Source organism: Idiotropiscis lumnitzeri, chromosome 1 (assembly GCF_059441095.1).
Source record: "Idiotropiscis lumnitzeri isolate Australia: NSW breed Sydney's pygmy pipehorse chromosome 1, RoL_Ilum_1.0, whole genome shotgun sequence".
In the NCBI taxonomy this organism is placed as follows: Eukaryota; Metazoa; Chordata; class Actinopteri; order Syngnathiformes; family Syngnathidae; genus Idiotropiscis; species Idiotropiscis lumnitzeri.
This window is the reverse complement of record NC_142391.1, coordinates 20,555,484-20,576,328: the sequence shown is the minus strand read 5'-3', so window position 1 is coordinate 20,576,328 and position 20,845 is coordinate 20,555,484. Positions and strand designations below refer to the sequence as shown.

Sequence of the window (20,845 nt, the reverse complement as noted above, 5' to 3'; positions counted from 1 at the left end):
GCCAAACAGTGTATACTAAAATGTCTTGAATGGGAAGAGCCAAAATTAGATACTTGACAGTAAAGGGGCCCGCTAATGATCCATTCATGTGTAATTCAACATAATTATGTTGGTGGAGATAAACATTAAAATGTTTGACCCTGGATAACATCACTACAGGGAGTTTGAGTAAACAGAACCATTACACATGTAAACAGTCATGGAAGAGCTGACAAATCGGCTGCGACGCACGCACGCACACACACGCCATAAAGTTAAGTATCATAAAACCTTCAGGTCGACAATTTGTGATTTATACACTATGATCCTTTGAATATTACCAACTGTCATGAAATATAAAGTATGGCATAAAGAGAAAATGAGGTCAGGAATGTATCACAAAACTCAAATAAATGAATACTTATCATTTGAAGACGCCTGACAAATGCTTTAGGGAGGCAACAGGAAGCAGTTTGTGGCTAAGTTTGTCCCGCATTTTCTGTATTGTAAGCGAGTGAATCATCATTCGCAGTTTGAACATGAACACTGAGCTTGAATATAGAAAAATTGAGCAGGCCTCACTAGTGGTACCTGTGCCACACTTTAGAGCAGGGGTGTCAAGATCCAGTCGTAGAGGGCCGCTTTCCTGCATGCTTTTCAATCTGCAACCCACCCGATTCAAACGATCAGCTCCTCAGCAAGCTCTGATGAAGCCGATAAGCATCCTGCTCATTTGAATCAGGTGAGATGGAAAACATGCAGGACACCGGTTTAACATTTAAAAAATGTGAGCAACCGATCGTTCCGTCTCAACCATATGAACGAGCATAAAGCAATTATTAGTCATCTTTCAAGCGGTGCTGTGAGCCGACAGCAAATCACCACCAGGACACCTGACCTGCATTCTCGCTCAAGTGGACACTAAAGATGCACGGCTCACCTACACTTGATCTTAGATAAAGTTCATTGCGTTTCACTAACTCTTTCTTTGAGATCAAGGCAAAAGATGAGATGCGTTACCGCATTCAACTGTTAATGACATCCATTCGATTTTGTTCAAAAGAAATGTGCACGAAACAACCCAAGTAAAGTATTTCAACGTCACTTTGTTACTTAAGACCTTGTGGTTTATTAACATGCGTAAAGTGTTACATTTGATCAAAGTCCGACATACAGTCATGAATAAAACAACTGAATTTAAAACAACACATTTACAACTCACTGCATAATATACACAGATTAAAAAATATCAAGAACTAAAAGAATTAAAATCCTCACACTGGTGATGCTGAACTAATACGTTGCATCTCAGTCACACTCACACTCACATTCATTTCAAGTAGACGTGCCTCAGGACAGAAGGGTTATGAGCGCGTCCAGGAACTTGCTGCGGTCTTCCGTCTTCAGTTCAATAACTGCACAGGAACAAGATTGACAAATGATCATCTTGCTTTGCTCATTTCTGCAGCTTTGTAAGGCAGCTTGAGACAAAAGGTACAAAAACTTGCTTGGGAAAAGTCTGTCTGCGATATAATTAGAAACAGGTTTGTAAAAATACTGCAAAATTCCGATCATATTTGTATTAAGCTGCAAGCCTTCAAAACTGTTGAAATATTTAACACCTCTTGCTCCGCTGCTATTTACTGTTTTGGCTTTGTACTTGAAATGAAAGCAATGCTGGCCCCGAGTGGCCACAGACAGGATAAAGATTTCGCTCCCTGTCTTTAGAGGAGTTACTTTGTGACCATTGGAAGTTTTGGATCCGATCGAATGACATGTGGGGTCCCCGTATGGTCCTCTAAAAAAATTTAAATCATTTTTTTTCCTTTTTGATATTTTAGTAAACCACTTTTATTTCTTTACTTTTAGATGTTTTTTCAGTTTTCCGTTAAATGTGGTCAACGTACGTTTTATCAGCTACTTTTCTTCTGAATGTTGTTAACAGTTGTTTGTAAATGCTTGTCACTGTTGTGTCTTTGCTTGTGTGAAGCGCATCGAGTTGTCTTGTGCATGAAATGTGCTACAGAAATAACAGAGCTTTGCCTTTTTAGCAACCAAACTGCAAATACTTATGGGACAGTACCGGAAATGATTCTTTCACTTACCGGATGTGTCAAAGTGGTCATGTAGGGTTCTGGAGCTGGTGCTCTCTGCGGCTTTCTCAAATGCTCTGCCAAAGAAACTAAGCACAGAATCAGGTTTATCATTGACGTAAAGCCCCAACTGTTAATTGTGAAGACTTAAGTCAGCGTCGTCAACAGGTCTTAAAAATGTTCAATGAAAGCTTAAACAATAGCTTCATGTGGTTTTTCAAAATTAAATTAAATCCACCCAACTTTCAAAAAGAAAGCGAGAGAAATTAAAATTTCAGTTATCTTTGGATTATTTTCAACACAGTTTTAAATTGATTTATTATCGGCAATCAGATTTGTATTAAAAAGGGCCGATGCCGATATTTGTCAAAACGCTGATCATCGGCTCGGCTATCCCTACTTCCTACCCACAGAGCTCTGGTCGCTATGACGCCGGGCTACAACTACAACAAGTACAAATGAAACAAAGAGCTCCCACTATTCAATCTCAACGTACTTCTTTTTGTCAGATGTTTCGGACTCGGGTGGGATTCCCACGACGAGGGCGGTCCCTTTCTCGACATCTCTGGGAGCAGCCATGATGAGTGGGAGCAGCCGACACCGTTTGTTCCTTGTCTGGTAAACGAACATAACACGAGGAAAAACGTCTTTCAGATGCGAAGTCAAAAAACGACTCACACATTGAACGCTACTCACTGATTGGATGAATGCTTTTAGGAGGTACTTGGAGAGCAGAGTCAAGGCCATGGGCTTTGAAAAGAGCTTGACATCGGGGGTGCCCTGTGTGAGAAGCACCACGATTCAAGTGAGCAACGCGTGTCGCAAGCACCGTGAGTTGCGAGCAAGCGTGATGGCGGCCCATGCGCACCTCCATGAGGTAGCAGTAAAGGAACGGCCCTTGGGACAAGATGAGGTTGGTGCAGATGCAGCTGGCGACAGTCTGCTGGATCGCGATCAGCTTCTTTTTAGCCAGGTCCATGCCGGAGTGGAGACGTTCCAGGTTGCTCCTTAAAAAGAGAGCGGTTGTCAGAGTTGGCCCAATCAACTTCAAGGTAGCGTTGGCAGCGATTAAAGTAAGAAATCGGAAAGCTTTACATTTTATGTCAAGGGATATGAATGCTGCTAACAATTATTTTTGGGGGCAATTTCTCATCATTAATAAGCCTGTGCGTGCCGTTATGCACTCACATTAGTGAGCTGGGGGCGCTTCTTTGTGCAGAGGTGGCAAAGTTTGGCTACATTCAAATCCTGCTAGCAGCTTCAAGACTGCAAAGTCTACCTTCAAAAAAGCTAATCACATTTAACTGGCGATGTTTGCTTTTAAATTGAGTAAGCCTCTGTAAACACCTTGAAAGAGAGTCCAGCGCTTTGATGAAGTTATCTGTGTCGTTCGCGTCTTTCCCTGTGCTCTCGAGTAGCGCGGCGGTAGCGTGCACCATGTCGCTGGCCAGGAAACGGTTCTTGAAGCCAAAGTGGACACCAAATGTCTGGATGCGGATGTCTTTCATTCTGTCAGAGGGTCCAATCGTCAATGAGTCAGTGACATCAACAAAATGGCTTCATCGACACCAAGTCCGCACCCGTATTTGTTGGAAGACTCCTCGATGACTTCCCGCAGGTTCTCTTTGATGGACATGTCCATGGAGTTGAACTTTTGCCGCACTTGCTTCAGAGGCAGGCTGGTACAAGACACCAACATTGCATTTTCAAGCTTATCTGCATTTATTGGTGCACTCTTACCCCATGTCAGCCAGGAACTCCTGCAGTTTCTTCTGCCCGTTTAATGTCCACAGCTTGAAGTGGCAAGAGGTGTAACATGAATTACTGATGCTCTCGTACAGAGACCAGTGCTGGTAGAGGGTCAGACGAAGGCTGAAGCAGAGTGTTAAGGGAGGAGGTGCTACACACAAAAAAGAAAAAGCTTACAGGTCTCATCTTATCTGTGTGGCTTGATATACTGTCTAAAAGTTGTCAGATGCTCTCAAGGATACTCGTACTCAAAGGAGATCCTCATGCAGTCAATGGAAAGAGAGTTTTCCTCATCCTCGTTTCGATGGTTATGTCGGGAGACGTGCCGCTGCATTGTGGCGATGTCGGTGACGTACTTCATACTAACAAACAGAACAGGACGGCACAGCTCAAGTAGGAATATGAACACGTCAATTTAGCACCTGACAATGAATGATGCCGATAGGAATGCAAAATATAGATGCAATCGATTCTAGCCGAGTTTTCTAACTTCCAAATACAACGAAGACTTGAACATACCGTCTAACTTAACTTGCAGATCACGTAAAGTTAACACGGAAGTGTATTTTTTTTTTTTTTGCTCAAATATTTTATATATCCTTTCTGGAGTTTCATCCTCCTTCCAATGTGACCCAAGTGAAGATAGGCCGTTAGGAAAATGGATGAATGTTGCTTTTGATTTCATGTTTTGGACAAGATTTTTCAGTACATTATTTCAAAAAAGTATAATTCATATTAAAAAGCTTCATGAAACTTGATATGAAAATACTGCCAGATTTGAATATTAATATGTTGATGGTTTCTTTTGCAATATCCTAATATCTTGAGATGGTAAACTTTGTGTTAAAAAAAAAAAAAATCATGAATAGCATGACGGGCTCAAAGTGCAGAGGTCTTGGGTTCGACCCCGTCTCCTGCCTTCCTGTGTGGAGTTTGCATGTTCTCCCCGTCCCTGCGTGGGTTTCCTCCGGGTACTCCGGTTTCCTCCCACATCACAAAAACATGCATGGCAGGTTGATCGGACACTCTAAATTGCCCCTAGGTATGAGTGTGAGCCCCGATGGTTGTTTCCCTATGTGTGCCCTGCGATTGGCTGGCTGGCAACCAGTTCAGGGTGTACCCCGCCTACTGCCCGAAGACAGCTGGAATAGGCTCCAGCACCCCCCGCGACCCTTGTGAGGAGAAGCGGTACAGATAAAGGATGGATGGATCATGAAATATTTCCATGTGTTGGGAATCCGTACTAGTGGCACTTTTGAACGTGAGCCGCTCAAATTGGTTTTCCAGCATATTAAGATTCACAGAGACACATGTATTTCCTCTTCTGATTTCTGCCACCATCTAATCAACTAATTTAGTAATAAATTTAAAAAAAAAGAAGAAAATAACGGTTGCAACAGCAGCTGCTTAACGACGGAACGAAGATCATTTCTTACTGTGTGATTTTATCATGAACCCACTGATCAGTCAGCCCGATGACAGCCCACCTGTTTAAAAAAACACAAAAACATTAACTGTTGGCACAGTATTGTTTATGAGTAAAAAGAAAACAGATAACCTACCAGAGCATGTCTTTAGTGTCTTTAGTTAACACCCAGGCAAGCTCGAAAAACATCATGGCCGCCTAACACGGAAAACACCGTTATCCTTATTTTTTCAAATATTGCCCTTTGCTCTGATAGAGACGCGACTGTCCACTCACAGATGTCCCGTGGTATTCGTACTGCTCATAATCAAACAAGATTTCCCTCCTGTGATTAAAGCAAAACGAGAATGCAAATGTCCATGTTCAAGCTGGCGCACACAGCGCAAATGTGACTTTATGATGGTTAACCTTCGTGCTTCCCACTCCCTCTTCTCACGTTGTCTCTCAATTCTCCTCTCAACTGCCCCCTGCATTTGAAAAAAAGAAAAAGAAATTAAACACACATTTTGTTTGACTTGCCATACTTTTTAAAAACATGCCTTACTTCATCAAATCTCCTCCGTTTGCCAGACGGCTCTGAGCCTTCGTCGCTTTCATTCCCAGAGTCTCCTTCTCCCTCCTCCTCCTCTTCGTTGTCTCGAAATATTTCATCGTAGGACGGCACGCCCAAGTCATCATCTTGTTTTACCAGCAGTTTTATCTTCAGAGAAAGAACAAAATTTGTCTTTTTGGAGGTTTGATTGTAGTTTTGTTAAGGCTTTTGCTGTGTTAGGCTTATACTTGCAATTTCCAGTTTGTAAAACTTTTGCATCGTAATTGTAAACTTTTATCTACCTGAAATACCTAAGTTTCCCCAACTACCTATTCTTAGGAAAATACTACGCCAAATTCAGGCTGAAATGTTGCATTTTTGTTACCTACCTAAATACCTGCTATATGCTCAGGCTGCAATGATATACTTTGTTTACATTGTTGACTCTAAATCTACTTCAGTTTATTTTGTTTTCTTATCCAATGCAACGGAGTGATGTTATTCAGCATTTTATTTTTGTCCATGTCCAAAAATAAAATCATTGGCACTGCCAGTCAACTTTTTTCAGTGCTACAAAGTAACAATGCTCAGTGACAAGGTTTTTTTTTTTTTTTACATGTTTGAAAATATTTTAAGAATGTCATTTTATACAATTAGTCTTTTTGATTGTCCACAACAATTTTTAACCAGCGGTAAGTTTGAAATATCAAACCAAACGGATTGATCGAATTGAATCGTCTCACTTCTAAACTTAACCTAATTGTATCAGACAATTCTGCCTTGACAGATATCGTATTTTATATGCAATCGTAACCCTTGTATCTAGATGCGTATTGAATCTGTCTCATACCAGAGATTCCCATCCCTAATACTGAGTAAGTCCATTTGTGAGAAAATCGAGCCAAGATGATTATTTCAGTATTGCCGCATTTTGTGATGCGTCGTGAGGAAATAAATATTCACGAACATCACCTGAGTGTCATTATAGACATTAACCACATCTACAGGCCGGTGAGTGTCGCAAATGAAGAAGATGGAGTCGTCGTCCGGCTGCAGCAACTCAAGAAGGTCAACGTTGGCTCCACAGTTGATGAGGACAAAGTAGTTAAACTGCAGCAACAACAAAAAAATAGACAATTACGGGATACAACACTATCTCAAGTCACTGACTCATTTATAGTCTGAGGAGTTTTGTACGTACTTGGTCTTTGTGTTCAAGGAAGGCAGTGCAAAGTTCCTGCCATCCGGCCACTGGTACAAGGGTATACTGAACCTGGTCGCAGTGGAACAAGGCCTGAGGGGGAGAAAAAAAATATCACCATATGACAAGAAAATCCAGTATTACAGTTTTCAGAGCATAAAAATTGACGCCAGTTATATCGTTCCCTAAATTTATATTTCCTGAAAAGAAGAGAAAAACTATTGGTCTTCACCAAAAAGAAAAAAATCAGTGTGTATAATTATTTTAAATTCATTTTCATACAAAATGTACACATTATTTCACACTTAGTCTCAACGTGCTCTGAATTTGCCTTTTGACTGAGTCGTTACCATATGTAATGGCAACCAATTTACTTCACTTAACAAGCCCTGCAATTTCTTTGCCTAGCTGGCCATATTGCAGATATGGTTGCTCATCGGCTGTATAATGAAAATCAGTGGTGGTGTACTGCAACCACAGCAGAAAAATGAAATAAAAACACTGTTCGCCACGTTTCATTGGCTCTCTGTCCATTTTTAAAACTAATTTGAAGACACAATTTTATTCTTTAGCTTTCAACTCAACATGAGACTGTCACTGTTCTGTTATCCATCGTATATGTGTTTTCATTTGTGTTCTAATTTCCAGCTAATTTATAAGACACCATATGGAAAAGTCTTTGTTACAACTTCAGCAGAAATAAAGTTGTATCGTATTGTATTATTATACTACAACCCCGGGCAAGGCGTAATAACGCTCAAATACAGCGGCAAATGTATGAGGGAAACCTGTCAAGTTTTGCAGCCATTGCCACAGAACAAGCATTCTTGTGTAAAAGTTTAATTGTGAACATTCGTAGAATGTCGTACAAGACATTACATTGTGACAAAGAATGAAACCACCGCTGTTAACGTTCGTCAACGTGGCCGTCATTAAAAACATCAAAATAAAGAAGGACAGCACGCTTGCTAACAGCCAACTTACCTGCAGGATCTTACAGGCGCAAAGAGCGTCGATATCTGACGCCACCAGGAGAGCAACTCTCTGAAGAAGAGGTCGACAATGTTAGCAAAGCACAGTGGACAGAAAGTTTGAGAAGGAGAGAGGCGAGCTTCGCTCAACAACAAACCTGGTTGGCAACAGCTTCATAAAATTCCTTTCGAATGTCCGTGACAAACATGTTGGAGGGCGGCAAATGACGCTGGCGCGGAGTCCTCGACGCGAAAACGACGGGCCAAAGTGGAGCATGTGTCAAAAAAACGGCATGCAGAAAGACTTTTCTGGCTTTTTGGTGTCAAGCGTCGGACGACCAACAGCAGCGACACTGTTGGAAATGTGGCGCCAAAAGGCTGCGTCACACGTAACCAATCAGGTAAGGGAAGGCGTGCCGACGTCATGCGCTGGACGCGATACTCACCCCAGAAACACTCAGGGGAATTCTAACGTTGTAGAACAAATCAGGCCAAGCGGCGATCTAGCAGTAAACTCTTATTAACAAAAACGGTTACTGCTGGCCGCAACCACGCCGAGAGAACCGACATAACGCCGACTAGAGTCAGTTAAAAATCGGTCTCTCCTAAATCTATCTCCTTTCCTCCCGCCTTCCGCCATCCAAGCTTCTGCTGCCTTCACAGCCTCTCCAGAGAACAGGAAATCACAGAACTTGTGAACTATTTACAAAGTCGCTACAATATATTTGGTCAAAATGCACAAATAAACATAATAGGAATAAAATTCGTAGCTATAATAAAATTTCTCCTGGGGGTAAATTCTACTGGGACCCTGAATTAAATGACATCGATTGGCCTGGACTATAAGTTATGCTCCTTTCAATTCGCATCTCAAATAAAAAAGAGCTACAGTAGAAATCGCGACTCAATTATCCTTTCAATACTTCACTGACTTAGACGATGAATGCAGCCTCTGTGAGAGTGAGGGTCTGTCTCTTTTGGTCATTGGTTATTGCGTTTGGTTGTTTTTCATTTTAATATCGAAACAACAAAATTGAAATGCAGATTGATATTCCAGTTTGTAGTTTGGAACAAGTAAGAAAAAAATCATAAAAGTTTGATTTGCAATTTTTAATTCTACAACGAAAATAGAATATAGCACGAGACACAAATCGAAATACGGCTCGTTTATTTGGAAGGAGCCATCGACAACTTTTCTCTTACCTTTTACGTTTTTAATAGTGTTAACCCATTCGACTTTAAATGCATGATGTAAAGTCGTGAAATCTAACGTTGCTTTATTCCACTCAACAACGGCGCTTCTCCGCTCTGCTCGCGTGAGCGGAGTGACATCATCACGTAAGAGAACGTCAACTCGGTAATACTACAGTACCGTAACATATGGAGCAAGGGTACGCCCATAGATCAATGCTTAACAATTTTATTATACAAAAAGGCTCGCTTCAGACTGTACACTTATTTTGTATACAACTGCATTTGTAATAAATGTTTGATTCAAAAGTCTCAATTTCACAATAACAAAACTTGAGACAACTGTTACAGATGGTATTGCAGTGCCACCATGTGGACGCGGAGTGTCACTGCACAGTGTCACGTCAAAGCTAGCCTCGTGTCCGCCTATTATTTATCAGGCCACACTTCTACAACTGCTCAAAACCGAAACAAAGAAACGCAGGCAATTCCATGCACGGTCAAGGTTAACGAACGCGATGTAACGAATGACATTGTCACCTTGACTTACGACTCCTTTCTTAACTTTGCCAGGACTGTGCAAAGGAGGGGGGCGACTGTGCGGGGGCAATTGTGGGTCTCCAGTAGCTGGTGGATTTTTGAACTCCTGAAATAAATTCATTTTACCACAGTGACCTAATATCAAGTCTGACATGGCGACTATAATTGTAAAAGCGCACAGTCAACTTACAAGCAAAAAGGTGGGCAGAGGGGAACTTTAGTGTGGATATACACAAATTATGTTTACTGTCCATGTTATTAAAGAATACTTCATCTATAACTGCGCAGCTATTTATCGCACAAACAAACAGGCAATAGACAACGCACAACTTCTATAGAAACATTATTTAATGTGACATCACAGCTTAATCAGTGTTAAGTGACTGCTAAAAGGTCTTTACAAGGCAAAAAATATTTCTGCCTGTCAATACAAAATAATAATGCTAATTATTTGTACTTGACAAATCAGTATCAGGAGAGATCAGCAACAACCTGATTTTGGCAAAAAAAAAAAAAAAACCTTTCCAGTAACAAAACAAGAATGTATATGTTTAACAACACAGGTATGTGGTTTTTTTAAAATAATTTTTTTCTAAATATACATGGAGAAACATGCCGAATTTTAAGTTCCTACTGGAATTAATAACCAACTAGTCAAAGGACCCGTGCTTCTAACATGATCCCATTTTGGACAAACATTACAAATTCAAGTCGAACTCTTACATGCCCCAAATTTGGAACTGTTGCTCATACCTACTATGGTGGAATCTGTCATCCACATATAAATGATACATACCATTACATAAAGATACCCCAATTCTGTATTGAGTTGAAAAACAAACAAAATAATAATAATAATAAACAGATACAATTTCTTTTTTTTTTCTTCCCATGAGAAAGCCATCATGATTACATACAACCAGACAAACATGAAGTTGGTAGAACACCAATGGAATGCAAAACAATGTACATTTCACGAGGAGGAAAATGATGGAAATAAAAAGGCACCAAATCCCGGCCAAGTTTGGTCAGAAAGCCTCTGTGATCAGCGCATTTGAGCTGGATTCACAGCGACCAGCAAAAGTGCTTATACCCTGCAAAACTTTGGCTCATTTCACACAAAAACACAAATAGGTTTGCCTGATTCATCTGTCCACATCGCCAATTAATCACACAAAAAAATGTAGATCACTAAGTGTTGTCAAATATGAACAGGATTATAACCCTGACCAGCAGGAGCAGCGTCACCTGGCGTGCTTGCATTCATGTCTCTTGCATCTAGTTGTCGTCATTGTTTGACAAAAAAAAATAAAAAAAAATAAGCCGCGTTATTTATTTTTTTTACCGTTTTTAAGAGATGTCCAAATCCACATGTACAAGAAACAGTGCACAAGTCACCGTGTTTTATCATAATAGTACATCGACCGATTACCTTTCAACAAGTAATTTCAATCAGAGATTGACAACTTTTTATCTATCAGAAATCATTTATAATGTTTTTAAATTTAATTATTTATTTATTAAGAGAAAGTCCATTCTAAATTGATGGGGAAGAAAGTAAGATGGATTGGTCAAACAAATGCTTTGTTTATATATTAGGAGCATCTGTGTGTTAAATATGTTGTTTCCTAAATCACAGTTGAGTCAATATCGCAATAAGTTGCCTTTGACACTGTCGTGTTCGTGTTTAATAACGATGGAGTACGCATGCGGTTGCAACTAGTAAACATTTAAAGTCATTGAACAGTATTCGGAGCTATATAAATAAAGATGTATTGTATTATGTTGCTAGTAACGCATATTCCACTTTCAGTTTTGAAATCTGAGGAGACAATGTACATGCAAACTTCTAAAATGGTGAGATTGCTGATGGGGTGCACAATCAAAGAGTAGCCTTAGCTCATTTTTCAAAAGTGCTCAGCCATAACACACAATTTGAGAGATTACAAAGCACGAAGGGGAAATAGTTTACAATTAGAAGAAAGAGGAAAATGAATGTCACGGAGAAAATTTGCGGCTTTCTTAAAGGGACCGTGACCCCATAATGCCAGGGTGGACAGCAATTTCAAGATGGAATGTTCTGTCGGATTGTGAAAATAGGATTCCAAAGATAAAGTGACTCATTTGATTAAATAACTAGCTGTGGACAATAAAACCATATAAAATGTGGGAGAGGGAAAAAAAGTATAAAATGAAGAAAAGACATTTTAAAGAGACTTATCATTAGGGACAGACTGATTATGTGCCGGTCCGATTATCGGCACTGATATTCGTCATTCTGACAAATATCGGCATTGGCCGTTTGAAAAAAAATAAAAAAAATAAAAAAATGTAATGGACGATAAATTATTTTAAAACTGTACTTAAAACAAAACAAAATGCAATTTTAATATCTTTGTTTTTTTTTATTTTGGAGGACTTCATTTACTGTAGGAAACTACATAGAGACACTGTTCAAATTTTCATTTAACTTTTTAAAACTTAACTTTTTGTTCGAATTCTATAACAAAGATGTATATTGTCAAAAAAAAAAAATCACATTTCAAATATATTATTTAATAATTAAAAAACTAATAATAATAAATCAACATTATGCAAATCTGAAAAAAACAATCAATAAACATTTGCTTAAAGAAGTTTAAAAAAAAGTTAAGAATTATAATTTTGATGCCAATATTTTTATTTTTTTATTGATTTGCTTTTATACTGAAAATGAATATCGGCTCCAAATATTGGTTCTCGGCTTCCTTGACTACCAGTAATAGGTATCTACCCTGGAAAAAAAAAACATCGGTGTATCTCGACTTTGCACTGGCCTGCTTGGAATTTAGTTTACCTAGTTTCGTTTGCAACATTTTCACGAGTAATTCTGATGAGAACAACAAAGGCACGTTATGGTGATATTGACCCCGTTTCTCCATTCCTCCCTCCAGGGCTGTCATGGTTTCACTCAAACTAAGTTACAGAAAGCTCATGAGACCAAAAACAAGCAAACCAAAGTAACGATGACTTAAGCAGCAGCTGTGTGAGTCGCAGAATTTCCTATTTGTATGTCTTTTGAGGGATAAAATGAACAACGCAGATCTCCTTAATGTGGCTCAACCTTTGCTAGATGGGTCACAAACAACAGCAGACATTTCATCTGCTGATCACTTCATTCACTTTACTTCAAGTGCAACGACATCATGATTTAAAGTTCACCTGCCCTGCTAAGTGCAGCGTGAAACGGGTTTAACTGACGCCACGCATAACAATGAGTCGACAAATGCAGATGAAGGTCTTCTGGTACGGCGCTGGGCAATCAATGGCAAATCATTTCTACCTTTTTAATTCTCTAAAAGTCAAACGTGTCCTTTTTGTAAAGATACGTGCCTGGCTTACCTACAATACAGTTTCCAGTCCCGCGAGTCAAGATATGCAAAGAGCAGCACGAAGGAACCAGCGCGATTGCTAGCGGCTGTTTCACATGGGTAGGATGTAGTTGGAGTTGGCCAGCTTGCGTTGCTGTGCGGAAGGGACGACGAGCTCTCCGCGACTCAGAGGGCGGTGGCAGTCGTTGTGGTGAAGCGCCGGGTAGTGCTGCCGGTAGCAAAGCCAGGCGAATGCCAGGCCTAGCAGAGAGCCCACTAACACATCTACAAGCAGGACAACAACATCAGTCGCTCAGGAGGTTTTTTTTCAAAGTGGCTATTTGTCAAGCCTTCATGAAGCTTCAGTTAACTGCTGCTCATCACCACATGACAGATTTTAAATGCTTTAAAATGCATGCTGCCTACCTTCTGTTCTTGGTTTGGAACGTCTGACAAGTAGCGGTTATTCTCATGGTCACAATAAACCTCTTTCTAAATTCTTGATGTGATGGCGACACACCTATGCTATTCTGTCCGTAGCAAGCTGTGACCTCAGACTGACCTTGCCAGTGGTGTTTGTAGTCGCAGGTTCTGGAGAGGGCAATGGTCAGCGCTACAATTAAAGGAGTGAGGAACGCACAGAGCCGCCACGCCTTGCCTTGGCCGGCTGCATTGAAGCATCGCAGCTTCCCGCCGATGTAGAGCGCTGTGAAGCCCAGCCCAGCAAAAGCAACTAGGAAGAGAATATTGACGGACAAACATGAAATACACCCTCACTTTAATATGGATAACGCTCCAAAAAAAAAAAAGAGACTGATCTAAAGCGCGACCCGACATTATACAGCCGATTTAAATTGGGCACATTGTTACATACTCGATTCTATCCATAGCAGAAACAAGATGAAAATCGAGCTTGTTATGTCTTACATGAAGAGTGTCCGCTGGGAAAACTCTTTCTTCCTTCCATGACCACGTCTGGATCACCACTGCAGCGTAGCTCCGGGTTCATCTGGCCGTCTGGGAAACAGCGGTAGAAGAAATCCGGCCTGGGCCTGATGCCGAAAGCGTTGTTATTTGCGCACTGGTTTGCTAACAGCATTAACAGCTGCACTGTTTTACCTGCCTACAGCAAGTTTGATGACGTTGGTAAAGACGCCATTCAGCACCAGCGTCAACGTCACGGCTGGATGACAGGAAAAAAAAAAGAGCAGCTCAACAAGTGCAGTGCTACCTTGACTTACGAGTCAAGGTGGTTTTTCCAGTTAGTAGCCATCGCTTGTTTTGTTTTTTTGCTTTGTGCAGTGAGACAAATTTTGTTTTGCTGTGTTCACAGCGTCGGACGCATCCACTAGTGTGAAGGGAAAGAAAAGAAAATGTTTCTTTCGCAGTGCTGCGATGCATTAATGGAATTTCAATCCAAATTAAATTGGTAAAATGGATTTACAGTCGGGCTTAACAATTTTTCAAAAAAGTAATCAAATTGCGACTGCGATTATTCCCTGAAGTTCTGCTTTTTTTAATCAACAAAATAAAGCATTGAAGAGTGACTCAGGTGCGATAAAGGAGAGTTTTTTTTTTTCTTTTCAAGTTGCAGACTTTGCAGTATGTAAATCTGAATTTCATTAATACTTCAACAATATTTTGTGTACATGACAAATTGAGTTATGAGCTTGGTCACGAAACAAATGACACTCGCAAGTCAAGGTGCCACTCTATTGTGACCACAGTCGCATGTTTCTCACCCAGTGACGCTTCCTTGGCGTCGCCTCGCTCCGGTTTGGTCATGACGGTGAAGAGCACGATGACAATCAGTGGCGTGAAAACAGCGATGCTCTGGTGTGGCAAAGAGGAGGCACAGTCCAAATTAAAGTCAGGTCAAAAGAAGGACGCATACGACTCGCGTCACTTACAAACATGAGCGCTGTAGAGACGTGATCTTGCTCCACTCTGTGGAATTTATACAACCATATCTCTTCTGGCTGGATCTCGCGGTAGAAAGGCGGAAGCTGCTCGGTCACGCTGAAAGTGTGAAACACAACGGGTTCAACACACATGCAACATCACGTACTATTTCTAGTCTAGCTATGCGTGCCAGACACTTTTCGTCAGACTTTTACCATGACGCATTTGAACAACAACCATGGAAATAATAAAATAAAATAATGGATTTATAATAGGAATTTAATGAAAGACTCAAGCCCCGATTCAATTCCATTGTCAGTCCCCGATATCGATTCAATTCCTTTTTTTTTTTTTTTTTTTTTATAAATCGCTGCCATGCTAATCTCAGTGCGCTTGTGTGGTACGTCAGCCATCCACAAAAGCAATTTGCATTGACGTGTAAATGTTTTGTGCATTTTTCAGGGTTGGATATGGAATATTTTCCATGGCGATATTCAAGCACTTTTTAAATCCATAGTCATGTTCTTTGAGCGAAGCACTTTCAAGATTTTCGACCACCTGTACGAACCCTGATGGAACCAAAAACGATAGTGAGTTGCAACAAATTCTGCAAAACCACCAATAAAGACAAAAATGAATGGCTTATCCGATATGTCTGCTTGAATCCAAAGGAATACCCAGGATGGAGTGGACTTACAGGAAAACCATGAGGAGCGCCAAGCGGATGCAGATTTCTGACAGCAGCCCACGAAGCAGCCTCGTCTTCATTTTTTCTGACAGGGTGGACTTTAGTCAACGCAGCACATCACCTCCCAGCTTTTAGCACCCTAATATCTACATGTTAGCATACAGAAAAAGTAATATTCCAAAACAATTTTTTGCAACTTTCATCGTACCAATGTCCACATTTTACATGAGGGAAATCTCATTCAACGCCACCCAACAAAAAATATCACAAAAACTATTACATTTGTTCCCGTTAACGCAAAACACATCTCCAATCATCTTTCCCCATTGAAATGAATAGATGTCATTAATCCGTTCCAGAGCCAAGCCCCACAAAAGAAAAAAGAACATTTTTGTAAGACATTTTTAAGAAAGAAAGTAGAACTTTAGAGCAACAACATAATAGGCGTTATACTGATATGGTGACAGTAAATCAAAAATGTCTAGGGCGGTTATGCTATTTGGTGAACGATACGTGACTACAAACGTATGCAATGTTTTTTGGTTTTTTTTTGCTAACAGGGTAATCTATAATCTTTTTAGGAGGAAGACAGTTTACAGTGGCCCCGCCAGGAACGCCAGTGTCACTGTATATTCATTATATGATAGGTTTCAATGATTAATTCATATTTAGTGTCTTTATACTGTACTGTCTAAGCCTTTAAGAAACAATTTCTTTGGTGTAGTTACTTCCTTTGCGTGTTATTGTTTTGTTTTTTCAGTATGAAACCCAACTGAATTTTAATATGAGACATTTTCTGGGCTTAACTCATGTTCTAGTCATTTCTCATGGAAGGATTTCTAACTTGACGTGCAAAACATTGTGCGTTGCAGGGTAAAACAATCAATGATGGTTGATCAACTGAAGTGGATAAAACTCAAAATATTGTACTGAAAATCAAACACGAAGATGTTGATTTCATTGTGTTCATTTATCAATTTTGTACTTTTACCCCTCACAAAAGCTTATCAATTGCACATCATCAACCCAGTTATGGTGGCTTTCGCTGCGCATGCGGTACACCAACGTTGTGTTCCGTATAAGGCCCATAAAATGAATAGAAAGAATTTTACACTTTGTGCATCCAGAAAAATCCATGGAGAATATGCTGCTCTATCTGATGTGCGTGCTGTGGATTCCAAGGGCAGCGTAATACATCCAGACATGTACATTTTTAAGATATACTAGTCCATGGTCGTTTTTGGCAGGGGATAAAGAAATATTACTTTGTCTGCGCTGTTTGTATGAGTTGCTTCCGTTTTATCTAATTTGTTTTAAGATTTTTAATTACCTCAGCATTAATGCTGGTTTCATCAGTTCATGACGTTTTGCACGTGTGTTAGTGTTCATTTATTTTGCAAAATTTGTAAAACCAACTTAATGATGTTTGTTTAATGACCCAAATCTCTTTGTTTTAGATGGAGTTTTGCTGGTGACTTCAACAAGGGGATGGAATAAACAGCTTGAAGCGAAACTTGGCCACTTTTTTTAAAGAAAAAAAAAAGAAAAAAACTATCCACCAACTATTGGTCGTTGTGAAGTTCGCTGCCGCCAAAGCTGGCCTAGACGCTGAAACCGGAAGAAAATAACAAGCCAAGCACCAAAAGGTGGTGTGCCAATTTGTCATCTCATCACAAAAATACTGAAAGGGACGCTTCATTGACGTCAACATTGGCACTTATAGAATAGGTTAGCACGTAAAAATGCCATCAGTACTAAAATGCTCCGTCCTGAAAGACTCAATAGTGATTTAATTTTGTTTTTTTGTGTGATCAGATTTACCACAAATTGGCACGCCCCCTTTTGGAGCTCGGCTTGTTATTTTTTCCAGTTTATGTGTCTCCGTCAGGGAGAAAAACGAGGTAATATTGCTCAAATTATTGGTTGTGTTGTCTAAAACAGCAACCGATCACCACCAAAATGCAAAAGCAGATTACTCCTCTTGTCCAATTCAACCTAAAGTAAAAAAGCGTTCTGTACAATAGTTTGGATTTATTGACATCTAACGTGAGCTCATGTGATCACCTACACAAAATCAAAAATACCGTGCCAATCTCACCTCCACTTGCACAAGCTGAAGCAGACAAGAGCAAGAATGTGCACATGCACTGGCTAGACTAATCCTTTTGTTAAGTTTGAGGAGGCGACCAGGCATGGATGTTTTCATGTCAATCTATGGGGAAAATTATGTTTCTAAAAGTATCAATATATGGTTTTAGGAATCAATATCGGTCTATGAAAAGGAAGATCGATTTAAATCGACAGATTGAGTTTTTAAACCCAGCTCAGGTCATAATTGCTGAATATTTACTAACTCTTGTGTGGTTTTCTTCGTAAATAAAGCGGTGTCATCAGCCAGAGTACTTTTAACTACACTACGATACCATTAGTACTTGTGATACATCACATTTTAATTAACGCAATGATAGAAGACCTTTCTTTCTTTTATTTTTCTTCCTTGATCTGCACAATGATTCGCCGATGAGTCAAACTGCTGACATTTAGAGCCAACTACTGGCAAGAGGGAGTTACTGTGTTGCCAGATTTTTTTTTTTGCCTCAGGTATTTGTGGCTTTTATCTGCAGCCTTCACAATAAACCGATACCTTGAAATAAGGCCAGTAGCATCCCAATACTGATATCAGTGCTCGCAAAAATATGTATTTTTGAATTGTTGAATTGGATAATTTCCCGTAGCTCACTCAACAGTCTGAAATGTAATGTCTTTAAATTGCAAAGTCATTCCAGATTCTAAAAGAGCCACAAAATGGAGTTTGGCTCCACGTCAGGTAGCTTGGCATTTGCGTTAAGATAATTCGACTACGAAGTGCCCACAACATTAATGATCACTTTTAACAAATTTAAGGGGAAAAGAATGTCTATATTTTCCAAGATATCTATAAACCACCGTAATGTAGTCGTGTCTAAATGACACCTCAAGGTGCCACGACGCGTAATAAGTGAAAGTGTGGCTTAAGAGAACATATGCCGAGCATCTTTACAAAATATGATAACGATAAGCATCGCCTGTCTCTGAAAGCAAGATGCGAGCAGCCGAGGCTAAGCTAGCTGGTTGCCACTTGATGACCGTCACGCTGTCGCCAAAATCACAATTAACGCTTCACAACTCACCTTTAACAAGGTCGTTTTCTTATCTCGCTATCCTCATGACAACGCCGACTGATTGTTATGTCGAAAAAGGCCGCGGCATATTCGCTCATTCGACATTCAAGAGACGCTCCATTGAACGAAGCCAGTAAACGCGTCACTAAGCGTGCGCGAAACATCCGGTTTCTGCTTTTCAAAAGGAAAGACAGGTCTGAATTGGATTCGACGTTCATGGAAGATTTAAAATAAATGGTGTCATTCAATTAATGATTATTCATGGCGTGAACTAACCCATATAAAAAGCCCCACGTGTAGTATTGTGTTTGTATCGGCCTCTATAAAATTTTGTTTCGACAAACGGAAACTGTATTCAAATAACTTTGTTTTGCTTGACACGTAGATGCAATACGCCACGTCACGTAAATTATCAATGAAGCTGTGTAGTTAATATCACTACACACTTCTCTAAAACTTGAAAGGAATACGACATTCAAAGATAATTTCGTATATGGGGGATCTCCCCAAGATGTGACTACAAACAACAGCTGAAGCGGCAACAAAGCAGTTTCCATATGGTGAAGCTCACGAGTCAGTCGGGAACTGTAACAGCTTTATTTACAACGTAAACCAACATACAGACTGATGGTTGCTTCCACGTAAAACCTAAGCTGGCAAGTCAACTGTGCCATGCATGGTCAGGGTACTACATAAAAATCCCAAGAATATCATCCAGCCTCAACTAAATAAAACATACATCAAACTACAAAAACAAGAATCCCTCCCTGTCGGACATCTACACCACCCGGTGCCTCAGCAGAGTTCACCATATCGTCAAAGACAATACTTAGCCGAGCTCACACCTCTTTTTTGCACTCTCCCAGACGCTACAGGTGCATCAAAACAAAGACGAACAGACTGAAAAACAGTTTTTTCCCGAGAGCAATCTCCATGCTGAACTCTCGCTCACAACTACCCTCGCCTTGTAGAACTGCAACATAATGTGTCTTATTTATTTAATTTCATATTTATTTAATGATTTAATATTTAATTAATTCAATGATTTGTTCAATGAGCCGTCACCTTACCGTGGTGGAGGGGTTTTGTGTGTCCCAATGATCCTAGGAGCTAAGTTGTCTGGAGCTTGGTGAGGGTCCAGACAAAGCACAGCTCACCAGACCCCTTATGAAAAACAAAATTATTGGACCTCGTTTTCCCTTGCCACGAGTCACTGGGGCCCCCCTCTGGAGCCAGGCCTGGAGGTGGGGCTCGTTGGCGAGCGCCTTGAGGCCAGGCCTGTACCCATGGGGCTCGGCCGGGCTCAGCCCAAAAAGGCAACATGGATCCCCCTTCCCACGGGCTCACCACTTGTGGGAGGGGCCAAAGGGGTTAGGTGCCATGTGAGCCGGGCAATGGCAAGAGGCAGGGAACTTGCCGCTCTGATCTCCGGCTACAGAAACTAGCTCTTGGGACATGGAATATCATCGCTCTGACAGGGAAGGAGCCTGAGCTGGTGTGTGAGCCAGAAAAGTTCCGACTAGACATAGTCGGGCTCACCTCCACACACAGCTTAGGCTCCTGTACCAGTCCTCTTGAGAGGGGTTGGACACTCTTCCTCTCAGGATTTGCCCAAGGTGAGAGATGCCGAACAGGTGTGTGCATACTTGTAGCCCCCCGGCTTAGTGCCTGTACATTGGGTGTTCCCCCCGGTGGGCAAGAGGGTGGCCTCCCTCCGCCTTAAGGTGGGGGGACGGGTCCTGGCTATTGCCTAGAGTACTCACCCTTTTTGGAATCTTTGGAGGGTGTGCTAGAGAGCGCCCCCCCCCCTGGAGATCCCCCTCGTACTGCTGGCGGACTTCAATGCTCACGTGGTTAATGACAGTGAGACTTGGAAGGGTGTGATTGGGAGGAACGGCCCCTTTCGCGCAGGATACATTGTCATGTTTCAAGACGTCTCCCAAAGGCAATTGTAAAAAATGAAGAAAAAAAAACCAATTGTAGTCAAACGTGCAGGACTGGTAAATCACCTTTGCAGTTTTGTGTTTTATGTAATCGCAAAGGGGGCGGCCCTGTGAGCGAC

The 20,845-nt window shown here is 40.8% G+C and overlaps 2 protein-coding genes across 6 annotated transcripts; both read right to left on the bottom strand.

Moving 5' to 3' along the window:
* Nucleotides 1-1,084: 1,084 nt before the first annotated feature.
* cdc45 (CDC45 cell division cycle 45 homolog (S. cerevisiae)) lies at nucleotides 1,085-8,624 on the bottom strand. Of its 3 annotated transcripts, none has more exons than XM_088304134.1 (19): nucleotides 8,398-8,624; nucleotides 8,110-8,329; nucleotides 7,965-8,024; nucleotides 6,981-7,073; nucleotides 6,752-6,889; nucleotides 5,792-5,947; nucleotides 5,656-5,714; nucleotides 5,524-5,572; nucleotides 5,384-5,445; nucleotides 5,258-5,308; nucleotides 4,064-4,183; nucleotides 3,813-3,944; nucleotides 3,653-3,751; nucleotides 3,420-3,581; nucleotides 2,941-3,079; nucleotides 2,769-2,852; nucleotides 2,569-2,687; nucleotides 2,085-2,161; nucleotides 1,085-1,394 (listed from the first exon to the last, which is right to left on the bottom strand). In XM_088304134.1, the coding sequence occupies exons 2-19, from the start codon at nucleotides 8,158-8,160 to the stop codon at nucleotides 1,330-1,332; spliced, it is 1,716 nt and encodes a 571-aa protein (XP_088160260.1). In that variant the 5' UTR covers nucleotides 8,161-8,329; nucleotides 8,398-8,624; the 3' UTR covers nucleotides 1,085-1,329. The 3 variants fall into 3 exon arrangements, with proteins under 3 accessions (XP_088160260.1, XP_088160270.1, XP_088160251.1); XM_088304144.1 differs by having other exon boundaries at nucleotides 8,110-8,304; XM_088304125.1 differs by lacking the exon at nucleotides 8,398-8,624 and having other exon boundaries at nucleotides 8,110-8,387.
* A 1,388-nt stretch (nucleotides 8,625-10,012) lies between these two features.
* plpp5 (phospholipid phosphatase 5) lies at nucleotides 10,013-18,939 on the bottom strand. Of its 3 annotated transcripts, none has more exons than XM_088286208.1 (8): nucleotides 18,793-18,939; nucleotides 15,632-15,768; nucleotides 14,943-15,051; nucleotides 14,775-14,865; nucleotides 14,152-14,215; nucleotides 13,960-14,084; nucleotides 13,595-13,765; nucleotides 10,013-13,317 (listed from the first exon to the last, which is right to left on the bottom strand). In XM_088286208.1, the coding sequence occupies exons 2-8, from the start codon at nucleotides 15,700-15,702 to the stop codon at nucleotides 13,145-13,147; spliced, it is 804 nt and encodes a 267-aa protein (XP_088142334.1). In that variant the 5' UTR covers nucleotides 15,703-15,768; nucleotides 18,793-18,939; the 3' UTR covers nucleotides 10,013-13,144. The 3 variants fall into 3 exon arrangements, with proteins under 3 accessions (XP_088142334.1, XP_088142417.1, XP_088142499.1); XM_088286291.1 differs by having other exon boundaries at nucleotides 15,632-15,761; XM_088286373.1 differs by having other exon boundaries at nucleotides 15,632-15,707.
* Nucleotides 18,940-20,845: the final 1,906 nt, after the last annotated feature.